Genomic DNA, 18,842 nt, shown 5'->3' on the forward strand with positions numbered 1-18,842 from the left:
TTTTTTTTCTTTTTTTTTTTTTGTTACAAAGAAAAATGAATATACAGTGCAATAAACAAGCAGAAACTGTTTGCAGGGGAAAAATCAAACATCAGAATGGAAAACTGCCAACTAAGGCTTCATCCCTATATAATGAAGATTCTGTTACTTCCTCTACAAACATGTTATAACAGAACTGAGAATTAATAAAAACCGCACATGTAAACCAGGTCAAAGGTGTTCAGAGGTTTCACTGGTTCAAATGCTCAGATCACAAATATAACAATAAAAATTAGTTTTCTTACCGCCTCTCTAAAGGGATCGTCTATTCAATATTTTTAATGAAAATGGATGATTTAAAAACAAACAAACAAAAAAAAAAACAAGGGAATAAGTGGTGGGAGTTTCTTGTTGGGGGGGAGGTTATTTTGGTTTTTGTTGTAGAAGACAGGCCAAGGACCATATGAAAGACAGGAAAAAAAAGTGATAGTTTAATATGCAATTGTTATCATACATGCAGTTACAATATTTGAAGGACAGTGGAAAAAAAAGTAATATCCAATCATTTCTTAATTATATTCTGATTTTATTGAACTAATTATGACAGACTAACTAGCCTGCAACCTCTTGTGTTAGAAGCTATGCCTAGAACATACAAGCTGTTCCAAAGAGGTTACCGTATCTAGTTAAGATAAAATTTAACATTCAGAAAAAATGTACTGAAAATAAATTGAGGGAATGAAGATAGGGAAAAAAAATGCAGCAGGAAAAACAAAGGTTACACAGATCAGCTAGAAATAATATGCTGTTTTAATTGATTTCCCCAATTTTTATTTATGTAAATTACAAGATACACATGAAAACCTTGTTTAGCTGATTATTGTCTTTCCAGTGAATAACTACTAATTTTGACCATTTGTGAGAGAATTAATAGTGGGCCTTTGATCAGGAACAAGGACTGGTCACATGTATACTACTGTAACTAAAAAACATTTTCACCTCAAGGAACTTACTGACCCTTCAGTTTCAAACTTAGAATAATTGCAAAATGTATGTGCATACATGTACTTCTACAAACATCCTTCACATCCCACTGAATCACTATTTCTTGCTCTCTGTTCACCAAAAAAATACTTCTCTTAGAAATAAAACGGAAACAAAAACAAGCAACTCAAAGAGAGTATAACATTCAACATCAACAGAAAGATAAAGCCAAAAACTTAACTTAAAAGCTTGCTTGATTTAATGTCTGCTTTCTTAAAAGAAGAACTTTCATACTGTGGCAGTCTCAAAAAAATGTTTAAAATTATCCTATTTTTCACATTCTTCTTGCAGTATTTCCAGGTGCATGTTAGAAAAAAAGCTTTCAGTGTCACAGACAGCTTGTTGTCCTCCTTGACAATGTAAGAAAAACAAAGCCATAACTCACAAAATAATCTTACCATCATGTTTTCACTATCACAAAGAAAAATCAACAGAAAAACAATATAGCAGAATAAGAACTCCTGTTTCAAAAGCACAGTATTTTAGAGTAGTCTATGTTTATAGAAATCTACAATGAAACATACATTTCAACAAATAGCAACAACAACAAAACGCTTCCTAATAACAGGATTCAGTAAAAATATATTCCTAGGAGACAGTTAATCCCTCCGAACTTGTACTTTCAACTTCATTTTCAGATTCACACATTACCAAAGACAGGCACAGAACTTTTTCCACAGACACTTCTTGACCGCAAACCCTCTCTAAAGAACATATTCCCAACCACACCATAAAATAACAAAATTCTACAACTGCTGCATGGAGTAATGTATAGCAACGTATAGCTATAAGCTTAAGTGGCAATTCTGAGCATCTGCTTGCTGGTATATTCTGCAGCTACTCACATTAGGATACATACATTAAGACAGACCAGCAATTTAGGACATAGTCTTTCGATAAGCATTTGCACAGTAATAACGCAACGGTGCTCTGAATCTCTGCAGCATTAAGGGATTAAAAGCAATACCAAAGATTAATTTATGTCTTTTCTAAATTTATAGGGATCCTATATTATTAGAACAAGCACACAAAAAAAAGTTTTGCAGAGATTTCTAATTAAATTTTAAAAAGTGTTTCTCTTTGACTCTAAAAACTCATTTAAACATGCTCCTGTAATACTGAAGCTGAACACTACAGCAGAAACATGGGCATGGAAATCAGAAAAAGAAAACAGTTACATACAATTGAAAATACATTCCAAGGCTCAAAGAAAATCTAATAGAAAAAAAAGTATTAATGGTAAAAAGATCATTAGAACGTAACGTTGTTTTAATTTAAATAAAATTTAAATATTAAATAAAAAATTGCTCTTGCGAGGATGTAACTTAAAAATAAAACTTGTACTACATTTTGTGCGAGACTTTCTTCTAAAAAAATTTTTTAAATGTATAAGCATACACTGTGCTTGCTGCAACAGTTAATACCGCATAAACATTAAGCTAGGACTTTTGTTTTATTCATAAATTACTAGCACAAAAATTCATAGAATAGTTGCAGTTTCTTGGAGCTGAAACATCATTTGAGTTTGATGCGTCACTATTATGGACCTTTCCTCTTCCCTTTGGTAACTAAGGCCAGAAGAATTTAAAACAACTTTGGCAATACTAAAATCACCCAACTCTTCAACCTGCCTGACACTGAGTTTCTGTCTAGCAGGAGATTTTACAACACTCTTGAAAACAAAGCTGAAAAACAGTTTCTTATAATGGAAACTCTGACAGACCACAAACTATAGTTATACTAGGAGCTGTCACTATCATATTCTTTCCTTTCCCTCATGTCATACTGAAATTTCCATTATGTTCTTCATTTGTCATTCTCTTCTGTAAAGACAGTCACTTAATTAAAAAACTGAGGGTTTTTTTCCATCCTACCTTCTAGTTTCATACAATTCTTCTAATTCTTCATACTCTTACTGATTTTGATCGTTATATATGTCTTTCTAGCTTTAGCTCCAAGAGTCTGCTACCTGTACTCCATTTCTCACATTTTCTAAGAGGTAAAAAAGAACTCAGAGAGAGAAGTGTCACACTGTAATAAAGTTTTTTGTGACTTTTTAAATGAAAGTTCAGAAAGCTAAACTGAAAATTTTTGATTCAGCTGCTTTTCTTTATCACAGAAGTTTAATTTTTGAAGACTATTTTGCCAAGAGTATGAACGCCCTTGGATTTTGATTACAGCAAAAAAAAAAAAAAAAAAAAAAAAAAACTCTCAAACTTATTAGTTCACTGACAACAACATTCTGCAAACTACCACAAAACTGAGAACTCAGAACAGCCATATTTCTTACAGAATTTGTCTGTATAAGAATGCAGACAAAATGCTGAAGTACAATACAGTCTTCATCAAAGAGGCAATGCAGAATCTTGCTTGGCTACAGACAAAAGGCAGGTTTGAACATATTTAGATTCCATAAAAATATCACTTCTGAAGTACTGCAGTATTAAAAAAAAAAAGGGGGGGGGGGCAAGCTTCTCTCTTTCTTACATTCTTGCTAACATTCATGTATGGCTGGAGGTCAATGTTTGGAGGAAAGACCAAATTCAAACTTTTACCTAGCTTGACAAAGATTAGTCCTCATCAGGCAAAACCATTCTTAGCTAACTAAAATAATCTGATAGTAGAAGGAATTCCAGCCACAGAAGAAAAAATACTGGAAACAGACTGCTATATTGAATCCCATCTGTGGCTCAGATCAGTGGATTGTGTCCAATATAGGCCACTAGCTGCCTGACTGGAAGACAGAAGAAAGTCAACATTGGAGCTGCATTTAAATTATAGTTATCCTCTGTAAATTTTGTAAATTTGACAATTATTTTCTGTATATCAATGGAATTCTCTAACAAACATCTCAATAATTCCTTAACTAGAGACCAACTATCCTGAATGGACAGCAGGAAATGCTACTCCGTTACTGACTGAAGACTACAGATTGACCTATAGCATGGCTCTGGATGCAATGAGTAGCAGAAAACTAGAGGATATCTACAGAATTTAATATTAACATCTAGGGACATAGAGGCAGTTGTATATAAGATTTATGGTAAGACCATGGATGCATTAGAAATGTCTCACAGTCCTTCATGAAGGACTACTTGAGGAAAGAAAAATACTTATTACAACAACTTTAAAGGGCATCATCCTTTTACATTCAGTTTCTCAGAGGTATAATTTCAAAGAAGTATCAGCTAACATCAACTTTCACAAAAATACCACAGAAGACAATTTCACTTACTAACAAATAAAAGCAATATTCAGGAGAGTTAAATGTGCTCTAAACCATTAGCAAGCAACCATTAAAAAAAATGTAATGAAAGAAACTACCAAAAGGCTAGCTAATGAGTACACAAGGTACACCAGCAGGTCAAATGAAAGGAAAGAAGGTGGGGGAAGAGAAAGGGACAAGAAAAAGCCTCATCACAATTAGGTAAACATATGACAGGGAAAAAAAATAACAATAGCTGAGTGGGATTATTTTATGATTAAATGCTAAATAAAGATAAAACTTTGGCAATAGTACAGAATATGCGAGAACATAGCATATCATGCCCTGGTTTTCCTGCAAATAGCTGTCTTCCACTATATCAGCTTTCAATTTCTAACAGTTAATAGAATTTATTAAATCAGTGAGCTATTAGGTGGTTTTGTATGTGTTTTTTCTGTAATTGAACATTACATAACACAGAAAAACGCTGCCTGTCCTAAAATGTAGTTCAAACCAAAGGTCCTCCTAAATGTACAATGTATAAAGATTAAAAACAGGGAGTTTGGGTTATGAAAGGAAGCCATATGACTAAAAAGTGAATCCATTTTCCAAAACGCCCACACAGACAAGAGCTTCTGATGTGAAAAACGGTCTGTGCAAAATCTAAATTGCAACAGATTATTTTCATGAAAAGTTAGAAGCTGCACTGTATGCAGATTATATGACATTTAATGTGAGAAGACTTCTGAAAAAAAAGACCATAATCTTGTAATTTTTAAGAGATGAACGATTATTTGATTGATCAATAAATACCAACAGTTATTTAATTAAATAATTGTCTTCACTTAAAATTTACATAGGGAGAGATACTTGCTTAGCTGCTCCAGGCTTAATTGTTTCCATCTTGCTGCAGGCTTCAGTTTTAGCTACCTTTCAAGTAAGATGCAACAGTGTGCTAACCAACAAACCATTTCTGGCTTACCTTGGCACTGAAATCCTTGTTTCCCAAATCCCCTGCATAAAAAAGAAAAGAAAAAAATCTGTCTTAATATGTTTAGTGATCATTTCTTCTCATTAATGTAGTATAAAATAAAAATAGCTTCATATTAAATTACTTTAGATTTTACTAAGACGGCAACAGATTTAAAAATATACAACACAGAACAGCCCACCCTTTTCATAGCAGAGAACAATAGCTGTCACCAGCTATGTAATTTCAGCTTCTGGCAACAATTTTTTTATTATTATTATTTCACAAGCTATTTTGGATCTACAATTAACATCATCTGTGATTACTGCATAATATTTCAACTCAGTGCATGCCACATGTATACTTAACAGCAATATAAAACATTCCAAGTTCTAGAAAAGGCCTATAAAACAAATCAAACAGTTTCTAAACCAAATGTTAGTGATGCTTACTGATACTGTTATGCATCTCAGCTAGATACCAGCAGTCCATTGTATGGAAAGTGGGAAGGTTAAAGGTTTTGCTTGTTTCAATATAAATTATAACAAAGGGCCACTAACTTAAAACAAACTTAATTTCCATAACAAACTATAAATATGCACATAATATTTTACCTACGAATACAGTGGTACACAAGCGTTCTACATGCTATCCAGAGTTCAAACACATACTACGCCTCTGGCAAAATGCCATATTGTTGCCTTATTTATTTACTTTTAAACATTCAGCACTCTTTCCTCAAAAATAAATGTTTTGAGTATCCAACTTATAAACATTTCTCTGTATCTTCCCTCTTTATAGCAGATTTTTCATCTGGACAGTTGGAGTTACTTATTCTAAGAGACTAAAAAACCAAAACCAAGTGCAGAAGCCATGAAACTGAAATACGGAGTTTGTTGTAGTGTAATAAACATACACCATTTTCCCTTTTTTTTTTTTTTTTTCTCCTTCTCTCTTTTTTTTTGGGGGGGGGAGGTAGAGACTGGAGAAAACCTTTGGTACACAGTTAATTCAGATGAAAACTCACATTATACAACATTATTTTTGTAAACTTCTACTCAAAAGTCTCTACCTACTGTTGTTATAAATAGGCCTAAACTAAGATATCCAAAAGAAATATAAAACTGTGCGCTTACTTGGCAGCATATGCGACTATACTACAATGTCATTTTATTGTTCTCATGTCTCGTCTTCACAAAGGTAAAAAGCATATACTGAAAGCGTGCAAATGAGATTGTAAAACCAGGAAGGCTGACAGCAGAACTAAGAACATGAAATAGGCTTTAGATAGTTTTTTTGTCCTTTCAAATGCACTAATTTGTAAAGAAAATCCCTCTAATATTTACTGAAAGCGCAGCCATTCTTCAGCGTTTGAGCTGAATTCATACACTAACCAACTGCGGTCCAGTTAGTCTATTCCACACGCCAGTCAGTTCCAAGGTATTTTGGTAAAATTTCCCCACTTCTCCCCCCCCCCCCCCCCAAAAAAATCAAGATTTCAGAAATGAAGCAGACAGGTGAAAGTTGTTTAAAAAAATAAAGGGGCAGTAAGTTATTTTGGTAAACATTACCTGGTTAAGTATAATCTAGAAACAAAAAAAGTCTATTTGCATAGAGATTACGGTCTGTTGAAAGGTCGCATTTACTATTCTTTACACCGTAGAAGGCATGTTAATAGTCACGCATCATTTTGGAAATAGACATATCTTGAATAAGCATCTTAGGGCATAAAGAATGCTTCACCTAACTTCCAACGAGGAAATGAAACAGAAGTTTTGGAGCTGTCACATGCTGTTTTGAAGAATGTTAAGAGCTTCCTAGACTTTAGCAAGAAAGAACAAAAGACCAGAACTACTCTTGCCACCTGTCAACTACAGGATATCCTTTCACTTTCAAATACATCCTGTGATCAGGTGCCTTTTCTCACCACAGCAGTTGCTTTGGTTTTTTTTAATTGTGTTAGTTATCTGCACAAACACGGGCTGACAATGACCCTGCAGCATTCTTTCACACCTCCCAATTCCCTCTGTTTTGGAATAATTTTGAAGCAGTTTCCAAAGGTCTGCCGCTTTTACAACACTGAACTTTGTGACTATTTTCTTTCAAATAGGAAAAATTATAAACAAAACAAAACATTGAAAGAAGTTGGCTGACTTCTCCTGCAGTCCACCCATCTCAGCTTTCCTTTCACTCAAACCCCTTACCCTCAATCATTTCTTAAATCTTAATCATTTCTGGAGCACACAGATTCTCCAGCACGCGAGCTGAGGAAAACACGAGAAGGCAGGCCAAGGTCTGTGCCCAGGGACACCAACGCTTGCGGGAAGAGCCAGACCTCCGCCCGCAAACGCAGAGCCAGCTGGGCGCATCCCTCTCTGGATCCTTCCACAAAGTTGGCTAAAACGAACCACAGGTCTCGATCGCAGCAGGGAAACCTGCGAGGAAACCCTCGGCGCCTTCGGGAGCAGGGCAACGCTGACGACTAAGCCTCATCTCTTCCTAGGTAAAAGGAAGCACAAGGTTGTTTTCGCCACGTGCTAGCGAAGGGACAAGCCATTCACCTGGACCCAAGCGTGCGGCCCGCCGGGGTTGCCTCACCCGGCAGAGGCACCAGCGGGACTTCGCACACCCGCTCCCGCCGCGGGAGAGGGAAGGTCTGAGGCAGAGCCGGGCAGGACGATCGCGCCGGAGCAGCAGCGCGGCCCGGCCTGCAGCGGAGCCGCGATCCTGCCCAGGGGAGGGCACGGCAGGATCCCGGAGGCACCTTTTTTTTTTTCCTTCCCTTCCCAAGAGCTTCGTAACGCGGGTGTCGGTAGGAAGCGCCTCTCCCCCTTCCTCCCTAGCAGGAACCAATCTCTCAGAAAAATAAAATCTCTTTCCTAAACGCGAGGACCCAGCCGCAGCGCCAGCGCGCTCCCCACCTCCCCGCCCGCCCCGGGCAGCGAGGGGAAACGGGCAGAAGTTGGAGGCAGCGCTCAAGTTGCGCCGCGGCCGGGCCGGGCAGGTGCCCCGCTCCCGGCGGCCCGGCCCCGCGGCCAGGGGGGCGTCCCCGGGCGACGGGGGGGCTTCGCGCGCGGACGCCGGGCAAGAAAGCGGCGGGGGGGGGGGAACCTCCCCCCCGCGCTACGGCATCGGGGCAGCCCGGGGGCTCCGGGCCCCGCCGCGCTCCACAGACAGGGCGCAACCAACCCCCGCCCCGGGACTCGCCCGCCGGCTGCGGCGGGGCGGCAGCGCGCAGGTAGCGGCGGCCCGCGGGGGTGGGGGTGGGGGGGGCGGCGGGGGCGCCTCACCAGATGAAGTCGGTGCAGTGGCTGCAGAAGGTGGGCTGCTTGAAGAAGCGCGCGATGAATTTGTGCTCCTTCACCTCGTGCACGTTCTTCTGCCTCAGGGCCCCCTTGCGAGCGAAGCGCCGCGCCGCGTCCGGGGCCGCGCCGGGCTCGGAGCCCGGGAACACGTCGGCCATAGCACCCTCCTCTCCACCCCCCTGCCGGCAGACGGGCCGCGCCGGGAGTCGCCGCCCCGACGTCCGCCCCGTCCGGCAGCCGCCGAGTCTCTGGCAACGGCGGCGCTGGGCGCTGCCTCCCGCTCCCGCGCCTGACGTCGGAGCGGCGCGTAGGGAGCGGGAGGAGGATCCCGGCCCCGGGCCCGCGCCGGCCGCTCCGCCCGCCAGGCCGCCGAGCCCCCGGGCGCGGGCGGGGCCGGCCCGGTGGGGCCGCGGGGCCGCGCCCGCCGGGGGGAGCTCGCGCGCCGGGGGGCGGGGGCGAAGCGGGGGGGCCGGGCCGGGCCGGAGCACCTGGCGCCTCTCGTCAGCCGGCCCCCGCCTCGCGCACGCTCGCGGCGCACACGCGGCCGCCGGTGCCTGCACGCGCGCACACACCAGCGGCCCGCACACGCACCAACGGCTGCCTCCGCTCTCCCTCACAGGCGCGCGCGCGCACACACACACACACACACACACACACACACACACACACACACACACACACACACACCCCGGCTCCCTCCGCTCTCCCTCACACGCGCACACACACACACACACACACACACACACACACACACACACACCGGCTCCCTCCGCTCTCCCTCACACGCGCGCACACACACACGGCAACCAGCTCCCTACACACACACACACACCGGCTCCCTCCGCTCTCCCTCACACGCGCACACACGCACACACACACACACACACACACACACACACCGGCTCCCTCCGCTCTCCCTCACACAAACACACACACAGACTAACCAGCTCCCTTCTCTCTGTCTCTCTCTCTCTCACGCGCACACACACACACACACCAGCTCCTTTCACACACGTGCACACACACACACACACACACACACAAAAAGGGCAGCTGGCTCCTTTCACACACCCACACACACACACAGAGTAACCGGCTCTTCTTTCTCTCACACGTGCGCGTGCGCGCGCACACACACACACACACACACACACTACAGCCATCTCCCTTCACACACACACACCAGCTCCTTTCACACACGCGCACAGTGCAGCTGCCCTCCTCACCCGCACACACGCACTATTTCCTCAGTGTTGGCTGTGGAAGCGGCCACCCCCGGGGGCCCTACCAGGGCCCCAGCAGAGAGCAGCTGTCCTGGGGCCCGCACTGCTGCAGGCCGGGCACCACCATGGGACACCAACCCTGGGGTACCACCGTGGGGCACCACCATGGGACACCCACCATGGGACACGAACCCTGGGGCACCACCATGGGGCACCACCATGGGACACCCACCCCGGGGCACCCACCCTCGCAGCCCTGGAGCAGCAGCCATGGGGTGACCCACGGCACAGCCCCAGCCCAGCAGCGCGCACCCGCAGCTGCCTGCCTTCCACCTTCGCTCGCCCCAGCGGCTGTCAGGTGCCACGTGCAGCCCCATCCCCGCCGGCGCACAGCCAACCCGCACCTGGCTGGTGGCAGCTACCTGCGCAGCGCGCGCTTCCGGCGCCTGCCCGAGTACGCACGCTACTCCATCACCACAACAAACGCAGGTGTCGCCCAGACGCTCTCCTTTCCCCTTCCTGCCACCCGCAAACCAACAGCGTACATGCGAATGCTGTCTGAGGCCTCGCTAAACAAACGTACCTCACACAGTGTGCACCGGATACACAGCAAATACATGAGCAGAGGGGCCTCAGTGTCTTGCCCCCGCTGCAATGTGCCATATATATTTATCATACAACACCAGTATCCTCAACAAAGTGAAAAACACACAAGTCTTTTTCACTAATTAATGCATCATATCATACATACACAAAAGACTTTTACCATGTTTTCATGCAGCGTATTCCCAATGCAACCAAGTATTCTATAACATAACAAAACCATCCAACTTCTTTTATTCATGTGACACGTAAAATGTTCACAAGTCCCTGGACATAGAAACATTGTCTGCATACAGCATGCAAACATCATCTCATACAGCAATTTGTGCAGCTTCTCCGTACCTCCAGGAAAACAGAGCGTAAAGCACAGCTGCGTGTACATCGAAACACAATACATGCGTTCCACAATTTTGTTTATAAATTTTACTCCCACGGTTACAAATTTTCACATATGGGTAATGGGTGCATAATAAAAGTTCCTCCACCGCAATATACGTACATACTCTTTAGGCTGCCTCTTTAGGCACATGTAATACCTTTTGTTTCACAAGAAAGAAAGAAGGCTAATTAATTCAAATTAAGTCTTATTTGCTGATGGAAAAAATTGTGCACACGGGTATTTACCACAGAACAGAAATAACTTGTTACGCATGTTATCTTGTCCGTAATTTTAAAACCTGGGTTTCTGGATGCAGCCTGGCTGAACTGATATGTCTGTGACATTACCTCAAATAACTCTTCCAGAAAATGTTGGATTGAAATGTGGGCACCCAACTATATCATTCATTTAGATCAGCACTCTGCAGTTCTTCTGAAATATCCCTTATCTCTGCTCTTTTTGCTCTTGTTTAGACTTTCGCAAACCTGCAGAGTCATTTTGGATTCCGGTTTCTTGAGCCTGACTCCGGTCAAGATTCATTCGCCAGAGCACCTCCTGGTGTCGCAGCCCCCCGCTTCCAACACCTACTGGTTATCCCAAGGAAAAGCCAAACCACACCGGTACTGACACTACAAGGTAATCTTGAGATCACTTTACTCTGTCTTTGTAAAGCAATCATTTTATCTAGTACCATCATAACGATTTGTACATTGTGAATAAACACATCAGGCAAGAGAAAAAAAGCCTTTATCTGTGCATAACAACGCTCCCAAAAGAGATAAAACATTTTTCCTTATTGCACGTAATATACAGCTTCCCTTATTACCATATTTTATATACATACCACTTACAAAATGCTTTCTCCCCATCTTGTAGATAATATTTCATCTTGAAATTTCAAGATTTGCCATTATGACCAGGATCCTCTTACAATGATAGTATGGAGGGATACTATGGTCCGTTCACCAGATGCTTTTAGTATATGCTGTCCTAATATCAGCATCCTCTTGCTGAGAGGCTTTTAATTGCTTGACATTCATTTTTAGTACTCTACATTCAAACTCTATGGGTGATACAGGAACTCATGCTCCTGCAAATTATTGGAAGAAAGATGTCTGCTATCGCTTCCTGAGTGCACACATTCCCATCAGCAACCCATGCCTTGCTCTTCTGCTTCGGGTAGTGTTTGCAATTTGTTTCTGACTCAGGCCATCTGGACGAGGAGTCAGCATTATCGTTGTTTGTGTTCAGGCATATACGTGGTTATTAAATCAGAGTACCAGTTTTTCCAATCTCCTGGCAAATAGCTCCAGAATTCCTGACTCCAAAGCATCGTTTTATCGGGTCTTCTGGTAACAAATTTACTCCCGTGTGAATATTTGGATAATGTCCAACAGAGCTCATCTCTGCCAGAAGTTCCCATTGGAGAGTGTACGAGTTTTTCTCTGAAGAACTTAGGTTATTGCTGTAGTAAGCACAACTGTCTCAAGTCCTTCTGCCTTTGTGTCAGTTCCCTCCTAGGTCTGTAAGTACAAGCACCCATGTCCATTGTGAAAGAGGTTTCAAATTGCTCAGAGTCACTTTGCTGCCTATGGAATGGTTTCTCTCTTTACTCATCTGTTGGATCAGCCTAAATCATTTTTGGATGAAAAAGCAATCAAAAAAGTGTCTCTTTTCCTAAACAAAAAGTGTCTGGACTGTTCTGTCCCTAATTAAGTGCTCTGTGCTGTGTTAGATCATCTCAAAGACAAAGCCAAGGAGAACTCCTTAGTCTCCTTCTTTGGCAGTCGCTGCTCTCTATTTTATTATTTCCTACTTGTAAGAAATTTTCGGCAAGCAGGGATCAGTTCCTGCTCTGAGACCTATAAGGAAGTTCACAACCTAGTTTCTCCTTAAATTTCAAAGCAAATTACAACCACTTCCTTTTCTAGAGAGTACCAGAACAAGTAGCTGTTTCCCGAACCCCTGTTAGGGAGGATGACTTGATCACTGTAAACCAGTTGTCTACAAATTATTTGCTTCGTCTGGTCTTATCTTTCAAAGGAATTTCCACACAGTCAGTTTATGAGACATTTCTGTTGGCAAGTATTGTGGAACTATAAGCCATAATTAAATCAAAATCAAAATTTCCCTGACTATCCAGGCTTCACAGACAAATTTTAGAGGCCGGGTTTTCCAAATTGCTTTTTCCACACATTTGTTTCTTTCTACCTTTATTTGAAATCAGTTGTAGAGTTTTGTTTTGGAGTTCTTTTTCACAAGTCTGATTGCTATGTCATGTCCGCTAGTTATTAATTCTGAGAAAAGGTCTGCTACTCCTATGTATTCCAGATCCTATTACACATTCATCGGCAAAATTCTGTTTATTGTTCTCATCCAGATGCTTTGGCAACAATGAACCCTAAATGCTTCAAAAAATTAGAAATAGATAGGATGTGTATTTGTGCGCGTGTTTGTGTGTATGTGCATGCTTGTATCTGTGTGGTGAGGAGGTAGAAATATTCTGTATTTTTCTGTATCTCTGTTTCTATATGTGTACATCTGGGTCTGTACATCTGTATCTCTGTCTCTGTGTAACAGCACTGATTCTCTTCTCTGCTTCTTTCCTCAAAGTTACTCACATTGCAGGTTGGATCATTACTGGATACATCACTGGATCATTAGAGAGATTTTATTATTGAATTATTCCAGGCAACAGACAGCTTGTTTACATATGCTAGTACTAATGTGAATTTTGAATGTATGCATCAAAACACAGTCAGAAAAAAGACTAAATACTGAAAAAATCTTATGAAGGATGAAACCTGATAGAAAAAATATTTCTGAAAAAATATGGACAAAAATGGTCTATCTTAAAAACTGTTCATTTGCCAGGGATGAAATTGCCATTCACCGGTACGTTCTAATCAGCAAAATCCCACTTCCCTCTTCTCCCTGTAAATTATGCCATTATTTCATCTTGTGTTCCTCCAAAGTGGTGCAAAATATATATTTCATACAGGTAGCTCATAGCTGCTCTCCATAGAATTGGAAATAAATGGCTAATGATATATAAAATGTTGAAAGTAAAATTTATTATTAGTTTTTTATATCAATGTTGTCATCAGAATCCTGAGTGACAACCTATTGTTTTCTTTTTTCATATCTAAGGTGTATTAGAAGCATACTAAAATATCTCCTAGTTATACAGCTGAACATCAGAGCTTGATGCTGTTATATACTGAAATGTGATGGGAGTCCTTTGGGATGTATCATGGGTTTTTGTCTCTTTGTAGACTGTATAGATAAACATTTCTGCCTCAGCTGGAATATTTGCTATCATTGTTATTTTGCAGATTTTGTCCTTCCTACCAGCAATCACTCTGGAAAATTTTGAATTACACTTCCAAAAAATAGTTCACATTCTTTTGAGTGCATCGGAACAATTCTCTTATGTAAGCCAATTTTCAGTCTTCAACTGTACACACAAGAAAGGCAGAAAGACTCAGACTTTAAAAGAACCAAACAAAGCAGTCACAACAATGTGGAAAAGAACAAACCTCTCTTGTACCAACTAAACAAGAGTGCCTCTATTATTTATTTAGACAAACATGGCAGACAGGTTTAAAAGAAACGAAGTAGTTGGTTCTGCATTGGACAATCGACCCCTGGATTCCTTGCCCAGAAAAACCAAAGGACAACGTTGGGGCAGGAGGCCCCTGGGTTCAGGGGAGACGGAGCCTTTTGAAGGGACAGACGTTGGATGTTTCTAAACAGACAGACCACAGCTGGCTCAAAAAATTCCCTGCACTAAAAATGGTCAGAAACTGAGAAATTATTATGAGGAAGTATCATATATGCTCGCCCTGTTCTCACTTTGCTTAGGCACGCATCTGTGGTTGCTGTTAGAGACAACATATTGGGTTAGATTGGCCCTACCTGAACCAGTGCCACAACTGTACCACCACCACTTTTCACTGCTGAAAAGCTTACGAAAAATTATCTTGGAAAGCCTGTATTTTTTTCCAGTAATTTTGGAGCAAAATTGTAAACTATACATATAGGGTTTTAATTCTTAGTTAAAAAGAATATTGGCTGGTGTGTGTATGCAGTCCCTTGAAGATTAAAATATCAAAACCACGTTAGGAAAGCTGAGTCACTACACTGTTGTGAAGCCCTTTCCTGATAGACTGCTCTAAACTCCAGTGTGCTTTTCTGGCACTACACTGGGACAGAGAGTAAATTATTTTATACCACTTGATTGCTGGAAAACATCTGCCTTGGAATATCTTGAATTATATGAATGCCTAGCATCAGATGAGCTCATGATATACCAGAACAATACTTACAGTTTATTTATACTACCTCTGGGCCATGTGATCTAATCTTGCTGACATCAACGTCAAAGAGAAATTTCCCACTACATTCCATGTGAAATGTGCAGTATATTTTATTTACCACATTCACGCAAATCTTCTATTGAAAGGGGTGATACTTTTCCAAGAGTAAACTGAGCAGAACTTTGCCACATGAAAATAAGGTGTAAACAGATGTTATATAAATTGTAGTTAAAATTACTATTTTTGGCAGCTGAATATTGTTTATCACAGATATAAGAAATTTTAACTTGTATGTCTCCTTTTGTTTATTCTACAGAGTAAATGCATGAGAGGAAAACAAAATCATAGCAGCTGGAATATACTGGATATGCTCTTCTTTTTCTGTGCCACCATTATATTATGGCATGCTTATGTAGAGAAAGCAGGATACCGTTGCCAATGGTATGATTCCCAATTTTACCATGTCTGTCTGTACTCTACACAAGTGTTTATACTTATGGAAACACTAATAATTGAAATGACAAGAGTTTGGCTGGACAAACACAACTTTAAAATATTTGTTTGATTTAGAAGAACTGAGAAGAGAAAACATTCATGCACAAAACACAGGCCGACATTAATTTCAAAAAGTTCTTTTAAAAAGCTAAGTGTCAGTTAACCAAAAAATAAAGTGTGGAAGGACCTCGCTGCCTTGATGGCATAACTCTAGAAAGGATTCTGTTTGTTAGCATTTATCATTCATTGAGTTTCCTCACCAAAATTTTCATTTTGCAAAAATCAGAAACTGTCCTTTAAAAACAGTAGAGACTATTTTTGGTCTTTTAATCCAGTATTGTGGATTAAAGACTGAAAAGATTAGCAGACTAATACATATCATAACAAGGGAACATCTCTTTAGGTTGCATTAAGTATGTCGCATGCTACCGTTCAGTTTCAGAGGGTATGGTGACCTTAATAGCCCCAAATTGCTATTTGTAAGAAAATAAAACACTACAGATGCTCTTTCAACATGAATTATATTTTAAAATAGTCCTGTTCCAGAAAACATCATTTTAAAATCAGACATCTTATCCACAATGCTGCTAAGGAAAAAAACAGGGCATCCCATATCCAAGTGGCAGGATTTTGTTCCAGATGTATTATATCCTGTTTGTGAGATAAGAGCTAGCCGGCTAGCTTTCTTTAAAAAGCTTTGGAACGGTGGTAAAGCCAAGTTGAACAGTGTAGTATCACTCAACCTGAATATGTTCTGATGACCATAGAAAATACAGTGATCTTCTTTTTAATCATCACATGCCTAGCTGACATTAGGTAGAAAAATTAGATTGTTTCTGGAAATGCAAAGGAAAATGAAATAAAGTCAGTGGCAGACATACATACACATGCTTTCTGCATATTTTCACCTTGCATCATAAATATTGTGTGCTTCCTAGAGTTCACAACCTATTCTTTCCAAAACACCCGGACTCCTTCTCTTTTCAAAATTTAAATTTGCAAGAATGTCATTGATATCAGTCCTGGCAATGTCAGAACTACTGCTTATTTTTTTTCATTCTGTTGCCAAAAAGCTGACAACATCTTAGTATCTCCATGTGCAATGAATAAAGGGAATCAGTCTATAGGACATGAGCTATATTCCTCTGAATTTTTTGCATAATATTACAAAGTAAATGCAAAACTACAATAAAAAGGTGGCTAGATGATAAGGCAGGTTACAACACCACAATCAAAATTTTTAGAGATATTAGTATGCACATGTAGAGATTGTCAAAGTAGCTGAGTGGCCTTCTGGAAATCAAAATAGGTAGCTACATTTTCCAAAGAACTCAGTATGTCAAAAGTTTACTTTAAATAGAGTGGGCACTTTTGAAAGCATGGCCTTCATTTAGTTGCTAAATAGAATTTAGGCCTTTCTGAAAATCTGATTCCAGTTATTGATACCGACCACTGCTTCCTCTTAGAAAGGCTTCATCTTGGATTTATTGCTGGAGATTAGAGGCTGTCACAAAGTGAAATTAGTTTATTGATATCTTCATACTCTCTAATGGTCCACACTATAAAAGTTCCATACTTCTTGGTGCAATATGAGTCTGTTAACAGGATCCAGACACAGAATAATGTGATGCCATGAGCATCAGAAATGGGCCGCATTGACAGAGGTGTATGGGGAGGCTTAAATAGTAGCGTGATTTTCTAACAAAATGTCTAGCTCAAGACAAAGACTATCACAGTAGTCCTAAGCTCACCCAATTAGTTTAAACATTCAAATACACTTTTAAAAATCAGCTTGTAAAAGTCACTGACCTTCCCTCTGGATCCAATGTTTTGTGACGTTTTCAGCTCTGAGACTTTGCAGTCTTGTCAGTCAAGAGTAAAGTAGGGAATTTCAGCTTTTGGAGTAAATTTGCTCCATATATATGAGGAAACATGTATGAGGAAAATTATTGTCCACTATTTGTGTTGATTAATAAAGATTTGGGACAAATCCCTGATCTGTAATTTTGTTAATTGCATATAAATTGATTTAAATCAGGTATAAAAACAGTGATGAAATCCCATAAAAAAGCCCAGAACGAAGCCAATAAAAAGACTTTGGCTGGCTTGAGAAGGTTTTGGTTTAGGCCATAAGGGAGATCAGTATCCACTTTTTGATTACACTGTACAGAGCACAGGAGCTGAAATACAAAGAAGGTAGATTTATTCATCTGGAACACTCTGGACTTATGCCCAGAAAGAATTTAACAGATAATATCCATGAGTTAATAGAGATCATAGGATCTATCTAGATTGAAGCTGTCGATATATTAGGTGATAGCAGTGGAAGCTTCTGACACAGCCAAAAAGCATTGATTCTAGCCTGCTTTTAGACACGTACTTTTCAGTGAAGTTTTTAATGTGGATGAATATATCAAACAGCTTCTTGATTATTGATCCTCTTATCCATCATCTGAGAAAACTAAAGAATAGCAGTAAATAAATCTGGTGTCAGCTGGGCTTTCTGGTAGTATTATGGCGATGTGCCAAGTGAAGCTAAAACAATTTAAAAGTGCTCTTACTTACCCGCAGAGCTCCTTTTCCAGGAGGGATAGAGTCATTCCAGGACAAAAACTAGCAAGGATTGCTCCGCTGGATCGCAAAGTGGTAAAATGCTAATGACATTTTTGATGTACTGAACAGGTAAAGTGCATTCCTACAGCACTGTTTTTTCCTTGGAGAACTTGCATCAGATCCTGACCAAGTCTGAACTCTCTCTAGCTTGTAAACAAGAAGACAACCTGAGGCAGTATGTCTATACATATATATGAATATACATACAGGGCCAGATGCTGCTCTGATTGAAATCAGTGGTATTTATCCTGCTGGCTTAATAGCAAGCAGGAAAATAATGATGAAAACCTTGTCACAAGCTTGATGGGAGAAGAGGGGCTGTTTGGTTTGGGCTTGGAGAGCATGATACCTTTTCTAGCCTCTTACTTTCAGTTACGGTGGCTGATTGGCTCCTTCCTTGAATGAAACCTGTGTGTGCACACCTGCACTGAGGGAGAGGCAATCCACCAAGAAGGCAATGAAGGTGGGAAGGTCTGTGGCATCATGCTATGCTTTTACTATGCTGGTCTGTCTCAAAAAGAAATGTCCCTTGCAGATCTGTTCACTGCAGATTCAAAGCCTCATAGAGAATAATTTTTCCCCAAGGCTTCATAATTTAGTATTCCTGATGAAGAAATATAAAACAGGATTTTTACACAGAATTTTGATGAATATGTATCAGAGGAACAGACTGTTTTACAATATTTGGGTCACAGTACAACTGTGAG

General features: G+C 40.9%; 1 protein-coding gene and 1 long non-coding RNA gene across 2 annotated transcripts in view; one reads left to right on the forward strand and one right to left on the reverse strand.

Moving 5' to 3' along the window:
- The window catches only part of PRKCA (protein kinase C alpha), a 162,566-nt gene extending 153,652 nt beyond the window's left edge, over positions 1-8,914 (reverse strand). The window contains exons 1-2 of the mRNA XM_064522756.1: positions 8,489-8,914; positions 5,211-5,242 (exon numbers count right to left, since the gene is read on the reverse strand). Of these exons, the coding sequence (XP_064378826.1) occupies positions 5,211-5,242; positions 8,489-8,661 (205 nt within the window). The 5' untranslated portion in view covers positions 8,662-8,914. The remainder of the gene's footprint in view (positions 1-5,210; positions 5,243-8,488) is intronic.
- Positions 8,915-11,195: 2,281 nt separating this feature from the next.
- Positions 11,196-18,600, forward strand: LOC112982452 (uncharacterized). Its single transcript, XR_003258983.2, has 4 exons — positions 11,196-11,344; positions 15,344-15,468; positions 18,094-18,168; positions 18,508-18,600. It is a non-coding gene; the product is annotated as an uncharacterized LOC112982452 (long non-coding RNA).
- The last annotated feature ends 242 nt before the right edge of the window (positions 18,601-18,842 follow it).

The sequence above is a fragment of the Dromaius novaehollandiae genome, chromosome 18 (assembly GCF_036370855.1).
Source record: "Dromaius novaehollandiae isolate bDroNov1 chromosome 18, bDroNov1.hap1, whole genome shotgun sequence".
NCBI classification, from domain to species: Eukaryota; Metazoa; Chordata; class Aves; order Casuariiformes; family Dromaiidae; genus Dromaius; species Dromaius novaehollandiae.